This window comes from Callospermophilus lateralis, chromosome 1 (genome assembly GCF_048772815.1).
Source record: "Callospermophilus lateralis isolate mCalLat2 chromosome 1, mCalLat2.hap1, whole genome shotgun sequence".
In the NCBI taxonomy this organism is placed as follows: Eukaryota; Metazoa; Chordata; class Mammalia; order Rodentia; family Sciuridae; genus Callospermophilus; species Callospermophilus lateralis.
Window position 1 is genome coordinate 154,022,689 of NC_135305.1, and position 18,639 is coordinate 154,041,327.

At 39.1% G+C, this 18,639-nt stretch overlaps 1 protein-coding gene across 3 annotated transcripts in view; it reads right to left on the bottom strand.

Annotated features, from left to right (window-relative positions):
• Positions 1-18,639, bottom strand: part of Med13l (mediator complex subunit 13L) — a 309,479-nt gene that overhangs the window by 22,920 nt on the left and 267,920 nt on the right. Inside the window, exons 15-23 of one of the 3 annotated variants that reach the window (XM_076855405.2) lie at positions 16,884-17,101; positions 16,391-16,596; positions 12,066-13,003; positions 7,682-7,861; positions 6,863-7,086; positions 4,911-5,103; positions 3,853-4,279; positions 3,011-3,230; positions 1,352-1,540 (exon numbers count right to left, since the gene is read on the bottom strand). In XM_076855405.2, the coding sequence (XP_076711520.2) occupies positions 1,352-1,540; positions 3,011-3,230; positions 3,853-4,279; positions 4,911-5,103; positions 6,863-7,086; positions 7,682-7,861; positions 12,066-13,003; positions 16,391-16,596; positions 16,884-17,101 (2,795 nt within the window). Of the gene's footprint in view, positions 1-1,351; positions 1,541-3,010; positions 3,231-3,852; positions 4,280-4,910; positions 5,104-6,862; positions 7,087-7,681; positions 7,862-12,065; positions 13,004-16,390; positions 16,597-16,883; positions 17,105-18,639 lie in introns of all 3 variants that reach the window. The other 2 variants (XM_076855448.2, XM_076855371.2) reach the window with 2 other exon arrangements.

Consider the following 18,639-nt stretch of genomic DNA (forward strand, 5'->3'; position numbering starts at 1 on the left):
TTATATGATGCCTTGGGATATATTAAATAGTAGGCAGCCCGCCTTTCTTTAATCTCCACTACAGAATACACAATACTATTAGTTATTACTTGACCTGTGATCACTTCTCAAAGCATCAAGAAATGACTGCATCTGAATTCTTTACCTCCACAAGGATGTAAAGAACAGAAAGATCCCACATTTATAAAGAAAAACAGCAATTCATAATTTCAGGAGACAAAGAAACAAAGATAAAATTTTAAATTCTCGAAAAAGCTAATAGAATAGATGAACTGCTCACAAAAATGAAAAATTCAAACTCCAAGACTAAACTAAACTGAAAATGCCAAAAATAGAAACTGTATTTAACACCAGACTGAATGTAGGTCATCAGCTGAGCAGCTTTCTCCCCTGGGACTAGGCTGACCTGAACCAAGTTCCAATACAGTATTAATTACTTGAATCATTTCTCACTTCCAAGCTTTAGCATCCTATGCAGTTTTCCAGAAACTTTTTTTTCCCCCCAGAAACATGTTTTTAAAAAGGTCTCTTAAGGCGAAGAGGTTTTTGTTGGCTTTTATTAATGGGTTTTCTTTCATGCCATGAGGTTGTGGGAATTGGTTTTTAAAGCTTTGATAAAGCTAAACACTGCCTTAGACACACATTTTCAAGATAAAGAATGAGAAAAACAAGGGGAGCATAAGATTTTTGTTTAAGAGATATTTTGGCTGGGTGTGGTGGTGGACATCTGTAACCCTAGCTACTCAGAAGGCTGAGGCAGAAAGATTTCAAGTTTGAGGCAGCCCTGGGCAACTCAGCAAAATCTTGCCTTAAATTCCCTTAAAGGTATGTTATCTATGGGATGTAGACCCAAGAAGATGTGAGGGGAAAAGCATTCATTTCTACCCAACAACACAAGATGAGGAATGATAAAGTTGGGGACTCTGGGAGAGCACATCTCAGAAGTGAGGTGCTCTCACACAGTGAATACACAGATCACTGCTGCCTCAGACATGAGTCATATCAAAGGAGAGAAGAGAATCTGTAACATAAGGCAGTTTAGTGAGAACAGTAAGAAACAAAATAAATTTAGGAAATTTGAGCATAGTACCTAAAAGTGATAAGTATATTATTGCCTTAGATCTTAAGTGAAACAAAAAAGAGCTTGTTTATCTCTTCTCTCAAAATAATTTTAAAGTTCAGAGCAGTATTTGTTTTAACTTAACAATTAAAGAAACCTACCAACTCTTATATAAAGGTAGAAGACCAACCAAGCAACCAACAAATCTGTGCATCAGATAAGACATCCTCCTGGCTTGCATTTTTAGTACAAAAGCATTCTTTTTGCAAATTTCTGCCCTCCAATACTCACCTCAGGGTTCTTGAGGGTCATCTCAATGCTGGCTGCAGGCCCAAATCCTGTGAGGGATTTAATGTGGATCTGTGTAGGCAGAGGTCGCCTGCACTGGCAGTACACTGAAAATGCCATGGACTTCAAGTATTGAATGTAGAAAACTTGTTCATCCTTCACTGTCTGCAGCATGTACTGGCAAGGCACAATCTAAAACACAAACCAACCAACCCCAGGAGATTTACTACGTTTACAAGGCAGCTGAAAAGTGAAATGGCATGAATTTATTCCTTGATGTGGGGGAGGGACCTTGGCTTTAAACAATGTAAATGTCAACCATAAGTCAATTAAATTCTAATTTCTTCCAGTGGCATAAATCCTATGTGACATGTAGGGTTTTTTATAACATAATGTTACAAGCAGCAAATTATGTTGGCCAAGACATACTTTCACTTAAAAATTACCCTACTCCTACTTTTGGTATAAATTTTTGATTTGCTATTGCCATGGTTCCAAAATTTTAAAACTTGCATTTTATTATTTTTCTCATTTGTATAATGTATACACATAGCATGCACGGCATCTTTGGAGTCACTGCTTAATCGTGTGTGAATGACGTTGAAACAATGAACAATTATCAACCTTCTATTTTGATCACCTAAATTTCCATCTTTTAATTCTATAGGATAACTTTCATTTTATGTGACAATAAAACAAAACCCAAAAGGAACAAATAAAAAAATTAAAAACAAAACCAATGCTGGATGCGGTGACACACACCTGTGATCCCAGCAACTTGGTACTGAGGTAGAAGGATCACAAGTTTGAGACCAGCCTCAGCAATTTGGCGAGGCCCTAAGTAACTTTGCAAGACCCTATCAAAAAATAAAAAATGTGGAGATGTGGCTCAGAGGTAGACCATCAGTAGGTTCAATCCTCAGTAACAACACTACTACCACCAACAAAACAAAATAAAACAAAACAAAACAAACCCAATACACCCTAGTTCTCATTTTTTCATCCATATAAAATATTTTTTACAAAATTATTTCACTATAAAACTAGCAAAGATGTAGTGAAAAGAAACATGCTTGTTTACTGCTAAAAGAAAGGTAAATAAGTTTTGGGGAAAGGAATCTGACAACATTTCTCATCATCTACAGCTAAGAATCCACCTTAAAAAAATGACCTAAAAATGTAAAAAGGGTGGGGGAAGATAAGACACAAACACGTTTACTTGGCTTTGTTTATAAATAAAAAAGCAGAGTTAAAGGTCTATTTACATAGGAATAGTTAAACATGGAAAATATGTAGTCATTAAAAACAGGGGAGGCTCGGGTGGGCTCGGTAGTACAGCACTTGCCTACCATGCTCAAGGCCCTTCTATCCCCAACACGGCAAAAAGAAAAGGTTACTGGTGTAAATTGTAGGGAACATGGAAAAATATTCATGAGTAATGCCTAGAAAAAGATTAAAAATTATATTAAAACCAGAATCTCAACCTTGTAAAAATGTAGGGGAAAAGCTAAAAAACAAAAATAAATAATGATGATTTTATCTAAAAGGTAAAAATTATGAATATTTTTCCTTTCATACTTTCATGTACTATCAAATTTTTTAAATCATAAATTTAATTTCATAAAAACAACATATGTAAAGAATAAACTTGCAGACAATAACCTGGAGAATGAAAGAATTTCTCATATGCTCAGGTAAATTATCCAGCATTTCTGTGTAGCAGCGCATCAAGCTCAAGAGCCAGAAGTTTCCAGAAGTGGAGTCTTCCTCTGCAGTGTAGGTGAATGGGTCCACCATGTAAATCACAACAGCAGGAGGGTAGGCTTGGCTGTCTGCAGAGTCAGGCTCCGTGGGAATTCCTATTCTCTCCCTTTCTGTAACACTGGAGAGAAAGTCACTTGTGAGGTACATGAAACAAGCCAATTGTAGGGCACACTGACTCTGTGGACAATGACTATAGGCTGAAAGTATGAATATGTTTGCATCATATACCAGGAGCAGGCAAATCAAGCCACTAGCACCCAGGACAGATGGAAATGGCAATAGTGACCAACATCATTAATCCAAAACTTTAGCATGATGCTCAAAAAGTTTTGAATTTTGGAGTGCTTTGGATTTCAGATTTTCAGATCAGGGATGTTCAACCTGTGAAGTCTATGCAACTATTCCCAAATTTAAAAAAATCTCCAAACTCTGAAACACTTCCAGTCCTAAGTATTTTGGAAGAAGGATACTAAACCTCTAAACTGGGAGGTCTCTTTTTCAACTCCCTTTTCTTTTCTGTGGTAATACTCTAGAAAGAGATTTTATAACAAGCCTAATAGTGAATTAATAAGCTTAATAAGTTTGTCAGTTACAATAAATTTTTAGAAGTGTCAAATTTCTTAATGTAGCTACAGATTGACAGTTGTCACTTTTTACTGGAAAGAAGAAAAACAGAGCATTCTATTGGATTTGGAGATTCACTGAGGTGGGGCAAAAGAAGAGGTCCAAGTTGAACCCACCTTTCTTGTCCATCCTGCACGGGCTGGGAGGAACTCTGCCCAAGGTCAGTGTCTCCACCACAGCCCATGTTCCCTTGGGTTCTGTCCGTGGCACTGCCCCCAACACTGGGGTTCTGCCCTCCAACACTACCGCTGAGTCCTGAGGAAGAGGTAGTGCTCATCTGGTTAATACCCGGAGCAGAAGCAGATGACGAGACCTGGGGCACGGAGGAACCAGATGTGGAACTACTTGTTGGGGGGTTTGTAGAACCACTATTAGAGGTGGGATTGAATGTACTGCCAGCTGGGGGAGCTGCTGATCCTGAATTTGAAGCTAAAGGCCCAGCATTCCCAGGCGGAGCTTGTCCCTGTGTTGCTGCTGGTGGGGTCTGGTATTTAGGTGGTATCAACAGGCTGCTGTCCAGCTGCAGAGTGGCTAAATAAGGTGCTGAAAGAGAACACACAGACAGTTGATGTCAGCAATGTTTGGCAGAGTCAAACTTCATCAGATGTTAGAATGGTTGCATTTTTCAAAAAGTATGCTCTTGGGATGCCGTATTCTGATTCTGACACCCTAAATACTATCTCCACACTTGTGGATGTGCTTATACACACTGCAAACACAGAAATGCATGTGACACAACTTACAAGTTTTTAGAAAAAGATTATTTGAAAATAAATATTAATCACTCATAATATTCTGTTTCCAGACAGACTTCACATGCCTTCACTGAAAAATAAGAAGCCAATATTACATAGCCATCGTGGTGTATTATGCTCTTATGTATATATGGCTTTACGAACCTCAGAGGTTCTCTTGAGAATATGGGTTAAATGTAAGCAGTTAATACCAAGTCATGCTGCTAAATTTTCAAAATGTGGTATAAATAGATATTGCTTCCTTAAGAAAATTAGGATTTAACTACCTAGAACACAAAAATTAGACTAAACTAGGTATAGTAATGAAATGCTAACATTATTTGAGACAAAAGAAATCTATTACCGCATCTGTTAGGAGATGGGTAGGACTTGCTACTTTACACCTACAATTCTGCTTGGCCAAATAACCCTCCATTTACCTAGGTGATGGCGGCAAACTTGCGCATAAAGTTTGAGTCTGGAATGATTGTCATTCTCCTCACTGCTCCAAGGCTGGTTAAACCATTCGCTCACAAGCTCATCTGTCAGCTTCTGTGCCACGGTCTTTCCCACACGCATGATGCCATCACGTAGCACTTTGCAGATGGGCTTGTGCTGCCCAAGCCTACACATCTGAGGACACAAGCAAGCCCATTATTTTCAATAGGAGTCAGTCAGTCCTTCACACAGTACCTACACTCGGCCCTTTGCTCAGCAAGGGAGGTTACCATAAACATGCAAGCTTTTTCCTTTTCCTTTAGGTTATCACATGCAATCAAATGAACATTATAAGCTGGACTTTTTAATTTACCCTAAAATTGCTCTCTCTCCAAAATCTGAACTAGGCCCTCAGAAGAAAACTAAACCTTTCTTCACCCAGGCCAATTTCTCTTGCACAAAGAAGATTGCTGAGCACTACCTTAAGGCTAATGAGCAAGTGAAGAAGAATTAACAGGATTTCTAACTACTAAAACTGAGACATATGTCCACTAAAATCTCTTAAGTAATCCTTACACATAATGTTTTCTCATAAGATAATACTAAGATTTTATAGGCCATCTGTTAGATTGATTGTCCAGAGGTAAAGCAATAAGCATCCCAATCACTTTTCAAAAGGAAGTAGCTGTTTTAGGACAATGAGAATCTGCTGGTAATCTCCAGGACACTCAATGGACACTCACAACACCCTCCAAAGAGCCAACTATCTGTTCAGCAGCAAAAGAGTCCATATTAGTACCCCTTGCTAGAGTTGGGTTAAGTGAAAGCTTATCAAGCCACCATAAAATTCTTTAGTGAATACTCCTTGAGCAGCCCCAGTAACGCAAGAGAGAATGGGGCGAGGGGTGCCTGAACCTTCTAAAACTTACTTTGAAGGTTTTATTTGAGAGAATGGGTGAGCTTTAGACAGAGATGAGTTGTCTGTGATAGATTAATTATGACTTACTGGTATTGTGTGTCCATGGACCATGTGCTATGCAGAAATGACTATACCCAAGGGTTTCTTCCAATGGCTCAACAGATATCATCACATGGCATTTTAGCATCTCCTCATTTCTCTGAAGCAACTCCTAAATTTACTATTCCATGTTTACTTGTATGCTTACAGATAGTGAATGTACTCTTTGGAAATATATTTGAAATTCAGCTTGGCATCATATTTACAAAACACTTTGTAATGTTTATTAGGTACCTGTCTATGTTATAAACACTTTAACAAATAATTTCATTTAATCTTGCCATATATGAATCATAAGGTACAAAGAACTTAGTGTATATGGACCTCAGCAAAAGAAATGTAAGTGCCACAAGTCTAACCTTTCGAAAGTAACAAGAATTTACATATTAGAGAGAGAACATTATCCAGCTGGTTTTCACATGATTATGGTTATGAAGAAGAAGGTAGTGTTAAAACACAGCAGAAGCACAATGCATTCAACTTTTCTTTTGATTCAGAAATGTTCAAGCTAAACATTTATTTATTTTTTTATAGCTTTTGAGAACTTGTATCTACCCACCAAAAAGTAAATAAAAAGAACAGATGTGCTTTCTTTTTTGTAGAGTTCCTCTTGCGCACAGCTACCACTTTTTTCCTAGTGAACAATACCTTTAAACTTTGAGCTCATAAGTGGGGGAAAAAAACAGTGAATGGGATTTTAAGATGTGTTCTAAGGCTGGTAGAGGAATTTCTTCTCCATCTAATCAAGAATAAAGCCAAGAGGGAAGGGTGGGGGTGGGGGGAGCTTGCCAATTTAATTCTTTTCTTCATCCTCTGTTTGCAATTTTTACTTTGAAATCTACTTTTAAGAAATTTGTTTTTTCAAATTCAGTTCATAACCAGAAACAATCAGGAGACTCATGTCATAAAAAAGAATGCTCATAATAACTTTCTTACCTCATATACAGCACTCAAGTCCCTGAAGAAAGTTTTGGCTCCTTCGAGCAAGGCCTCATTTTCTGGACACACCACAATATAGGCAACATCACGGTGGCCCCCATATGGGTCCAACAACAGCCTTTCCCAAAAGGGCAAGGAGAATGGCGAGATGGTCAGGAAGTCCTTGTCATAGCCTACCAGCAGGGTAGGGATGGGTAACGGCTCAGGAGATTCTTCTGAACCTAGAACAACACTGGCATTTAGGAAAGTGCTTGAGATTCTATTTCCCACAGTCTGGGCATTTTAGAAATTCCTGGGGCACTGGTCTTAATTTTGGATCTGAAATGTCATTACCTGTGACATAATACTCTCAAAAGTATTTTTCAAATCATCTAATTAAGCAGTCTTTGATGAAGACCATTAATTGAGTCTAAAGTTTCTTCTGAAGGCCCAATAAAACCAGAGGACAGACCATAACAAGTGAAAGTTAACTTTCCAAGCAGTATTACTTCATTTCCTTTAACACAGGCACTATGATCCTGACTAAAAAACTATTCCAGAACCATGAAAAACAAATATGCAATCAGACCTAGGCAGATAAGAATCTAAGAAACACCCTTTTAGGGATAGTTTTCCTCATGGACCTGGATTATGCCAACATTGTTTAGAAAACTTGACTCCAAAAGAAACTTTCAGAAACAAAGAACTTATAAAGCTTATCAGCAATAAATAAAAAAGATTCCGTTTTGCTAGTGAAGTGAGGGTTGGACAGTAACTGAAGCTACGCTTCAGTGGGGAGCACTGAGGTGAGAAGGGGTTTAAGTCAGCCAGGACTACCGTAGGTTCCACGTCCCGCCATCTTATGGAACTGCTGCCAGGTGAGTGGTCCCTGCACGTGCTGGATGTTCTCCCAGGTCCTGCCCGTGCGCTTCTTTTGGATGGCATCTTGGAGAAAGGGCTGCAGGGACAACAGCATGCGGACCACATCCTGAGAGGAGAGCATGCTGATGTCTAGCACTGGAAGAGACATGGGAACACAAAGGATAAGGGAATTAACATTCTCCTCTTTTTGGTCATCATCTTGGATCTCAGTCATAGTCCATGACAAAGATGTTATTAGCTGTATCAGATTCTAAGGTTTTGACCTAGGAGTCAAGAGAAAAGATAGTCTAAGTTAGAGAAAAAAATAACTGATAACTTGTTAACCAAAACAAATAGAAAGAAAAATTGTTACTCTAGATAAGAGTTTACCTAAAGAATTGTTTAAAAGAGAAAAAATGAATAGGTATAATTTTTTAAATCATGGAAACCCGTTTAAGAATTTCCATAAGAGAGCTTCAAAAGCTTTTTTACATCACATTACTTTTACTTGTGATTATCAATGCTTTGCAAGTAGGCCTGATGGCACATGCCTAAAATCCCTGCAACTTGAGAGGCTAAGGCAGGAGGCTCACAAGTTCAAGGGCAGCCTCAGCAACTTATCAAGGTCCTAAGCAACTTAGCGAGATCCTGTCTCAAAATAAAAAGGGCTGGGGATGTGGCTTAGTGGTTAAGCACCCCTGGGTTCAATTCCCAGTACAAACAAACAAACAAACTTGTATGGATATGGATGCTTTGACTTAAGATGAGTAGATCAAAATGAACCTAAAATAGAAACTTTACAAAACTATTTTGGGCTGATGATGTAGTTCAGTGGTAGAGTGCTTGTCCAGCATGTACAAGGTCATGGGTTCAATCCCCAGCACTAAGATGGGGAGGGAAAATAGGAGAGGAAGAGATTTTAATGTTCTTAATGTAAAATATTTTCACAAAATACCAGTGCTAAAAGAGAAGACCTGCAATGCAGCCAGAAGCAAACAGAACCGCAGCAGAGACAGCATGAAGCCATCCGGGTGCTGAAGAAGGTAAGGAATTAATTGTTTAAAGAATAAATATTCCTTCTGCCAGCTGTCACTTGAGAGGAGTTTTTAACCTAGAATTTGAAAACCCCTGAGAATCCATGCTAGACCACATGAGTACTTGTGTGAATATGTTTGCACTTTTCCCAGAATGGAGGGTCCATAATGCTCATCATATTCTAAAACATGTCTGCAGAAAACAACTATCCAGCTGGAGGTGGCATGCTAGGAGAGCCTGCAGCTGGACTTCTGAAGATGGATGCTTGCTCTACTTTTCTGGCTGATTAGAAAGGGTATTGAAGGGTTCTTATCATATTCTCAGATCTGTCCCTACATCAATACAACACAGGTTACAAACTGGTAGTACATAGAGTTTTTGTTTTTTCTTTAAACTCTGGAAGGACTACTCCAATTTCATGCACAAATTGGGGTACCCAGTTTCTCTGAAAACCTTAGGGGTGGCTGCTGCCATGGGGGACCTGACAAGTCAGGGTCAAACCCCATATCCCCATATGACCACTTGCGGAGCTGAGTGGCAGCCTGGCCTCTTGGACATTTCTCCACACCTTGCCCAGCTATCTGGTGAGGATAAAGCAGTGCTAATCACCTGTACCTTAAACCTGTGCTTCTTTTTAATTTATAATAAAGAAAGACAGAAAGTACTTCTATACCCATAGCGACCTAAAGTGGAAAATAACAAAACCACGGATTTGAGAAAAATAAAAGCAAGCCAGAGGGCAGGGGTTGTAGCCCAGTGCCTAGCACATGTGAGGCCCTGGGTTCCATCCTCAGCACCACATAAAAATAAATGAATAAAATAAAGGTATTGTGTCAATCTACAATTAAATAAAAAATAAAAGCAAGCCATAAACTCTCTTCCTCTACACACAAAATAAAAGGTGTTGTGAAAGGATGTGATTTAAGGCATTGCTTTTTTGCAACTCTGTCTCCCATCTTATTCATCTATAGTAATATCTGCTAGTTTTAACATCTTAAAAATTTCCAGACTTCCCCTGCAATAAAGATGTCCACCTTCTCAAGGGGAAAGATGATACCACTGATTCACAGAGTGTGTTTCTGTCCAAAGGTCACGATCTAGTGAAAAGAACCACTGCAGGTGATCATGTACATTTCTTTAAGGAAAAGGTGGCATTTTCTTTACTTCATATATTTATTCTGTAGACATTAATTAAAGGCTTGCTAAGCACAGGATGCTATTTGAACTTAAGCAGTTATGAAAATGAAGACAACCCTTTAATGCTCCCTTAAGGGTGGCTGCTGCCATGGAGTAGCCGTGAGTACCTTCTTGCTTAGCCTGCTTGGAATGTGTATCCTCCCCTATTCCACTGACCTCTGTCTTCTGGGTTTGCTTTTATTATTCTTTACTTCAGTCCATATTTAAGGAGCATTAATGACCTTTTTCTGCAAGACTGACAGCTGTTCGGAGGCAGAGTCCATGTTTCATTCACACACCCCCTCCAGCCTGGTCTCTGTCCCTTTCTTTTCACTGTGTGGTCATCCTGTCTGTCCCCACGCCCCAACAGAACCAGTTCTCATTGTGCTCAGAAAATGTGCTTAACCCTTATCTGAATCTATTCAGCTGCACTTTAATGTCTGTAGACCCATCTTCTTTCTGCAACACTGCTTACTCCTATACGCCTGGCTTCCAAGACAGGTCTTTCTCTGGTCTTCCTTCTCTACCTCCTTTACAGGCTCCCACTTCTGTTCTTGTCAAATTTCAGTGTGGCTTTGTCCACTGCTCACTCTACACTTCCTCCTCCTAGTGAACTTCTCTGTGCCCCGACTGGAAATATCACCCACATTCCAACCTCTCCCTGCCCACTGAACTCCAGGACTATGTCTCTATTTGACATTTCTACCTGGACTTCTCATCCTACTCAAGTATGTGGATCTCTGAATGACACCACTGTCTGCCCAGGGACCCAAGCCACAAACCTGGGCATCTTCCTTAACTTCTCCCTCACCCTAATCCTCCAAACTCCTGGCATTAACAAACCCTGCAATAATACTTTGTAAACATCTCTTGACTGTGTCCATTTCTTCTCCACTCTAAGGCAAGTTTCCATTTTTCATTTGGTCTTATATCTTCCCAGATCCATTCCTGCCATTTTCTAATCCACACCCCACATTATGGCCAGAATATAGTGTTTTGTTTAACTATGCAAATCTGACGTCAACGCCTCTTCTTAAAACCATTAATGACTTCTTACTACTCTTCCGATGAAGGCCCAACCCCTCCATTAAAGGCTCTCTATAATCTAGCCCCTGCTGGCTTTTTACTCTTCCATTTCTCTGGGAGTCCCAGGCTTCACATAACTCTGCATCTTCACGTTTGCCTCTTCTTCTAGCTGGGATGCAACAACCTGCGCCCTACCCTCTTCAGCTACCTGGTCCATGCTCATCACTGAGTTCTCAAAGTAGGTGCTACTGCCTCGGTGAGTGTTTTCTGACCTGCAGTCTGGGGTGGCCCCTCTAGCCCATGTGTTCATCACTCAATGATTTGTAATAATATGCTTATGTGTGTAATTATTTTATTAACATTCAAATGTCCATTTTTCAAAATAGGTAAGATCTATCCATGAGGGCAGATACCCTGTCTCCCTCAGTCATGATTTTATGTCCCAGCATGTATCACAGTGTAGAGAGTGAATGATAAGGGAAGAGGCAAGCAGGTCGCTTAGAACTTTTAGAGCCCTACTCCAAAATGGAGATCCCCTGCCCGTATGGGTCTCATGCATGCAAAGCATATGCTCTACTACTATTGAGCTATACCCTTAGCCCAACTGGAACTTTTAATATGATAAGAGCTTGTAATGTATTTCAGTAACCACAAAGTAATGTGATTATTTTCATAAGAGATTCAATATGTTGGGAAACCAGAGAAAGGGGAAAGTACTTGGTAAATGGACAGAAGGGTTTAAGAATGAGGCCTCACTAGCACCTGATCCTGAGGAATGGGTGCATGTTAGCATGCGAGGTATGCAAACGATCAGCGTGTACACTGGGGATGACTTTGATACTCTGCAGACACAGGCTGCCAAAATGGGTTGCCTGCTGTGATTGATATAAGAAGAAATTTTCAGAACACAATTACTCTTCTCCAAAAATATTTCAATAGAAATCACTGCCCCAGTTCTAAATTTAGGGAGAAATCAACAAAGCTCTCATTTTAATTGTGTCTTTTTTTTTTTTTCCTCAACAGATGAAATTTAAATTTCTGTCACATAAACCAAGAAAACTTTTAAGTTATCGTCACATCAAGATACTTTTTAAGATGCAAATCTGAATTCTGGGACACCTACCATTGCTATGAGGCCAAGAGTGCACAGTGGCACTTCTCACCAGAGCTTCATCCACTTTCCCACCAGTGGGATTATCCACATACTGCCGTCCCTGCTCCAGCGCATTAAAGCACTCTGTCCAGTAATCATTGTTGTCTGCCTGTACCCGGTCATAACTCCAGCTTACACAGGGAAGAGTTTGGCGACTGTTAGAGGAAATATAGTCCAGGAAACTCAGAGAAGCAAAAGGTTGTGTATGTTGATTCTGAAGGAGAAGAAGAAGGCTTATGGGTGTCTCCTGGGATTTTCTGGCTCCCTCCATCTGAGGAAGAAAGGTGGTCTGACACATCATTAAGCGCCTTTCTGCAGCCTGACCAATATCAGAATTCTTCCCAAAAATATCCAACTCATCTTCAAGGAAGAGTCCTGAATTGTAGCCAAGTTTGCGGTTCATAATCGCACTAAACCCACAGGTGCAGCGGTACTGGTCCTCATTGGAAGAATCGGGGATGTAGAGCCCAACATCTGCCCCTTTGATGTTCATGTTGCAGGCACAGATGCAACAGCTGTCAAAGTTTCTGTCTTTAAAGATATTCATCACAGAATCTGAGAGAATCAGGGTGACATAAAGACTGTGGGCCTCAGGAATTGGCTGCATGGTGGCAGGCTCCACAGAGTTAAGGGGCCGTGTGGTAGAAGGGGTAGAGGCTGGTGACCCCTGATCAGTGCTGTCATATTTAACAGATCCTTGACCACTGGCAGTGCCCCCACCTCTGGGAGTTCTTGGGGTTCTGGGGGTTCGTGGTGTGGGTACCGAAAAGCGAGGGGTCGCTGGAGATGGGAGGACTCCTGCCCCACTGTTGCTGGCTGGGGCAGCGCTGTTCAGTGTCACCGGCGTGTTCATCTGTGGTGTGTTCAGATAGTCTGGATCTGCTAGGCTCCCAACACTAGGCACATTACTGCAACAAATAAAAGAAAGGGTGAGGCGGGGTGGTACGCTGCAGACTCCAGAGTCCACACACCAATTGGCTATCATTTGGTATGTACAGTTTTCTCTTCAACAGCAACAACAACAAATGTAAGAAACAATCAGTGCAGAGTCTTAGAGAATCGAGAAGCAACACAAGAAGAATATTCTATGCAGCTCTTTCCTTCTATTTACTTCACATTTAAACAATCCTCATCTCAACCTTTGGAGGAAACTTTCACGATCTTTATAAGCAAATATGACACTGGGTTTGATCAATGTAATTTTGGAAAGCTGTAACTACCAAATGGAACTTGGACACACAAGTTCAGATGCTAAATTAGCTACAGGATCACAGGATAAAATTTCCATCTAATTTGCAATTATATTTTTGTCATTTTTTGAAATTAAAAGTCTGCCAGTGTGCTTGTTCTCTGAGGCTATAATCTATATATGATACTGAAGTAGCTATAATCAAATACATGTGAAAATTTAACATTTTTTTCTAATTTTCAAAATGCATCCCTCTCTAGGCTTAGTAATGAGTGACCACAAGGGAATTCTGATTCACATAACCCACTTACCAGTACCATCCTGCAATTAACAGAAATATTACACATGCTGTTAAGAGGCTTTAGTATTAATAGAGTCAGGGTGTAGAAGGGCATATAATGTATCATAGTCTCCAGCCTCTAAAAGATTTTTGTGGGGTGGCAGTCACTTTAGTTCACCTTTTATTTTTCAACATGCTATGCATTACATATAATACAATTATTTCCATTCCCTGAGAGGAACTGGGATATTTTATCTATTTACTCATAAGCAGAGACGTTTCTTTTTTTGAATAGCCAAATAGAAAACAAAACAGTAGTGTCTGTGGTATTCTGTTTGCTTTCCGATTATAAAATACTTTTCTGACACACTTTGCTTGATGTATCTGTATAACAGCCTGTGAGCCCAATCTTTGCATTTACAAGGTACCAAAAGAATATAGGCTGTTTAGTCTCAAGAATTTTTACACACATTGATTAAACTGACGATCCTCCAATAAATTGCATCCTCCTTCACTTATAAATGAGAAAAAAGAATGCAAGAATAAATACTTTTTATCAAATAATTTTCTGTGTATTTTTTTTAAAATGACTAAAGCACTAGCCCAAAAATTCTAATAAGGCACTATAAATAAATTTCAAATCTGAGTCACAGTGGTATCTCTGAGTATAGATAAAAAAATGACCCAGAAAACTTGACTGACAATCACTGCTCTCTCAGAGACTAAAATAATAAGAATGTAATAATGATCTTCACACTAATTGGATTCTTTTCAAGTTTTCTTGTTCAACAAAACCCTAAAATTATTACCCAGCTCAGATCTGAAAAGGAGCTATGACTACTAACGGAAAATCTAAATAATTAAAGTATTCCCTAGGTAGTTAAGAATGGTTGAGCTCACACAGCAACATATTCATTTTTTTTTCAATAAAAATGAATTGAGTACCAACTCTAGGCAGAAGCTGGGCATTCAACAGACAAGGAGAAAGAAAAGTTGGCTCATAAGCAAGAAAAGCATATTCAAAGCAAGTGACTACAGGTGTACTGAGTGTGTCAAGGGGTCCAGAGTGATGGAAACCAGAGGCCACAGCAGGAAGATTACACAGTCTGTGTTGGCCAATAAAGCAGCCATCACCACCCCAGGGCTAGATTTAAAATAGCATGAGCAGAATGAAAAATTCAATCTTGGGACTCGCTTTTCAAACACCAAGTGGTCAACAACTACCACACAAGACCAGTAGCTGCCACATAGGACAGGGCAGATATAAAACACCTTCTTTGACAAAAAGGTTTATTAATCATGTCAGTTTAGAATGCTAAGAGTCATTGAGATGGCAAATGACCGATGTAATAGATCTTAACAATAATCAAAATTATCAAAACATTGCATAGCAATGTGATGGCAAGTGATCTTTTCAGGGAAACTGCTTGTGAGAGAATTAAACTGTTGAATAGGTACCTGAGGGTCCTGCCTCATTCATCGGCAACAGTGCATGTTAACCTACCCCCCATGTCCCAGGATGTTCTAGTGGTGTTGTGCCAATATCTAACTAAGAAAGCTCGAGGAAAACTGGAGCAAGCAGTTTACTTTCGAGCATATTCTTCCACATTGCTAGTATGTTGTCACCTCTGTGGTACTGCCACAAACATTAGTTGCTGAAGCCTTTCAAAAGTTCCCTGTGGCATACAGGGCAAGATTACTCCGTTTTAAAAAGAAGAGTACTCAGATAAAAAGGTCATCTGATGTCATACACAGAATTTTTACAAGGCAGGAATGTCGGCTCTATGACACTGCAGCTGTGGCTTCCTGCTGCCCAAATCTAGGTTCTTGACATCCATCTACACATTTACATGTGATGTGTATCCATCATACTTCTTCATTCTGAGACTGACTTACATGCATGAAACCTGGTTATTGCATTAACTTTGATTTCATCAATATGTTTTAAAGAAGGTCACAAACATGTAGCCCATGGAAGGGGTCTGAACACAATTTCATTGGTTCCTAAAGTTTGACTTTGAATTAGTTGCCAACACTTTAAATGTGAAAATGTACATCCAAGTCAGATTTCTACCCACCATCAAAAACAAAACCCAACTACATTAACCTCACTGCTGTCTGACAACAACTCTGCCACTGACTAGCAAGTGTGGCACACATGGGACCCACTCACTCCTTCTGTCCCCCAAAATGAGGTTGAGTACCAGTAGAACTACCTTTTTAACCTGCCCATTTCATTCATATATTGCTTACCTGGCCCCAATACAAACATGAGTTTGTGGTCTTTTATTTTATAACATTTAAATTATCTTATTATGAAATTATTTATTTAAGGAAAGACTGATTCTACATCATTGATATAAGTACTATTTTTCTGGACAGAATGAAATATGTCCATGCTGCTATAGACACCTCTTTTCCCATCCTCTAAATCTTTCCGCCATCCTGTAGCTATTTTCGTATATGATATGGAGTCAGTAACAGAAATTATCTACATTAATACTTAATTTTAAACTGTTTCTAAATAACACACTGAAATCATCACTTTATACCAAAACAAAGTTCTTATCACAACCACACAAAGAATATTACTAACTCCAGTCGAGTGCTCAATTCCATCGTACACATCAATTTGGCACTGAATGAGCACAAACATCAAAGTTCCCAATATAATTACCCTCAGTTTTTAAATATATGAAAAGTCATTTAGAAATAAATACATTTTTTTTTAACCTAAGATCATGTATACAAAAGCATGAATGGCCAATAATGGCAAATTCTAATGACATGCTACTGTACAAGAACTGACAGAGCTCCTGTACATACTTGTAGCCATCCCTAATGAAAGTGGCTGCAGGGGGCATGGGCAGTTGTTCAATTTTAGGAGGAATTGCCCACGAAGGCCGAAACAGACAGGCATCAGGTATCTTCAGAGGTAGCAGGCAATGGCTCGGCAACATCTTCAGTGGAGCAAACATGGAAGATCCCACAAAAGGCTGAAAGGGTGGAACTCTGTGCACATATGAAAAGTCCTGTGGCAACAAAAGGGCTGGTGTTAGTTCTGGAAAGCTACTGAGGACAAAACCACAGATGTGCAGACTTTTATAAACAGCAACAAAAACTATTGTTAATTCATCAGAAAAAAGCTGATGGCAAAATTTTATATTAATCAAGACACTAACAAGTATGCCTCATGCTCCAAAACAAATTGTTCTTAGTCATATATGTATGGCACATCACCAATACCATTTCAAAAACTATACCTATGGATCCATATGGAAACACCCTGCCTTGGAAAAGTTGATATACTGACAATTACCTTTATTTCCTCTGGTTTGGGACTTCCTAATCCATCTTCTACTTCCATTTTGAATTCTGTGAGGTGTGTTGAAACCATACTGACCATAGGACTCTCCATCATGCCTAATGCTGACACTGTCTCTGAACTGATCCCATCTTTATAATTCATCACAGGAGAAAATGCAGGATGCTGTTCCAAAGATGGAGGGGTGGGGAACATCCTTTGCAAGTCTGCAACTGCTAAAAAAAGGGGGAAAAAAAAGAACATTTCTTTTAACAATCAAGACTTCAAAAAACAAGTCTACTTCACAGCCATGTACCCAATTAGGCACCAGAAAATAATATTAACTGAATCAGTTATACAACAGAATATTAATAATGGAAGCTTCTAAGAAGATGGTCTTTGGTAGAAAATTTTACTCCTCTGGTACTTTACTAGTACCTTTTTAATGCTTTATGATATGACTTCATGTTAATTAAGTGAATGAGTGCTACAAAATATGTTTTTCTTCTAGTAATTTATTTCTTGGAAAGTCTAAAGAGATGAATTAAATAGAAACTGGAAGCAATTTGATGGAGTAACCGCATTATTAAAAATTCTATCCATGCTTACAATTATGTATGAAATATTACAGAAAATAAAAGTTGTTTAGAGCTAAAATGGTGGTTTTTATGCAGTATGATTATTTGGTGCAGCTCTTTCACGAAAACAATTCCACACTCTCTTTCTAGGCTAACATTAAAATGAAATTTTATAGTTAGGTTCAAAAACCCACCCTAGAATCAAAATAATTTAACATAAAACAACCAGTGGGGAAGGGGAATACTTAGAACAGCGATTCTCAATTAGAGAAAAAAAAAAACACAACTTTACTACATCTGAAGTGATCATCATCACTAACAGACTCATTAAGATACTGGTTGCAGAATATACACCATGAAATACAAGTTGTCATTGAAAAACTCGCCCACTAGGGGGTGTCCTGCACTGCAAATTTATAAAGTTTGGAGTCATAAGTTTAAATCAGCAACTTGGGATCATATTGAATATCCTAATTTCCTATCCTATTGTCTTTCTAGCAATTTCACAATTTAAACAGACAAATAGTCATCACCAAATAGACTAAGATCTGACGTCTAACCCTTAATCAGAAATTAATACAGAACTGTCTCACACAGTCTCAGAATTCCCCAGGCTGCAATCTAAAGCAGAGGTGTATAAAAAAGGGATAGAGGGCTAAGGTCTACAACCCAGGTTGGGGAATAGCTTTGCTATGGTCAGGTCTCTTCTGCCCTCAGGGCCTCAGATCCCTCAGCTAACTGGGAAGGGTCGACAAAATGTGTAATTCTCAGCATTTCTTCCATGTTTCCCTTTTTTTGGGGGTAGGAGAAACTTCCGAGGATCTCGGCATATACAGGCCGAGAAAAAGTGAGAAAGTCTGCATTAGATCATTTTTACCATGTTGACTAGTGAAATAACTATATAATCCTAAATCATTTACTACGTCTAAGCTTCAGGTACTATATAAGAAAAAGAGGAGAGAGGCCAACAGGCTTGAAATCAGATCTCAACTTTCACTTCTATTGGAGAAGCTTCCCTTCTATTTGCTATAGTAGGAATCTATGTAAGATTCCATTAGAGGAAAGCGGAGAGGATCATGAACTGAAATCAAATTCTGTTCATGTATGAGACTGTTGGGATAAACAACTACTATACATAATTATAAAGCTCTAATTGAAAAAAAAAAAAAAAAAGATTTCCTCAGACAAAATGG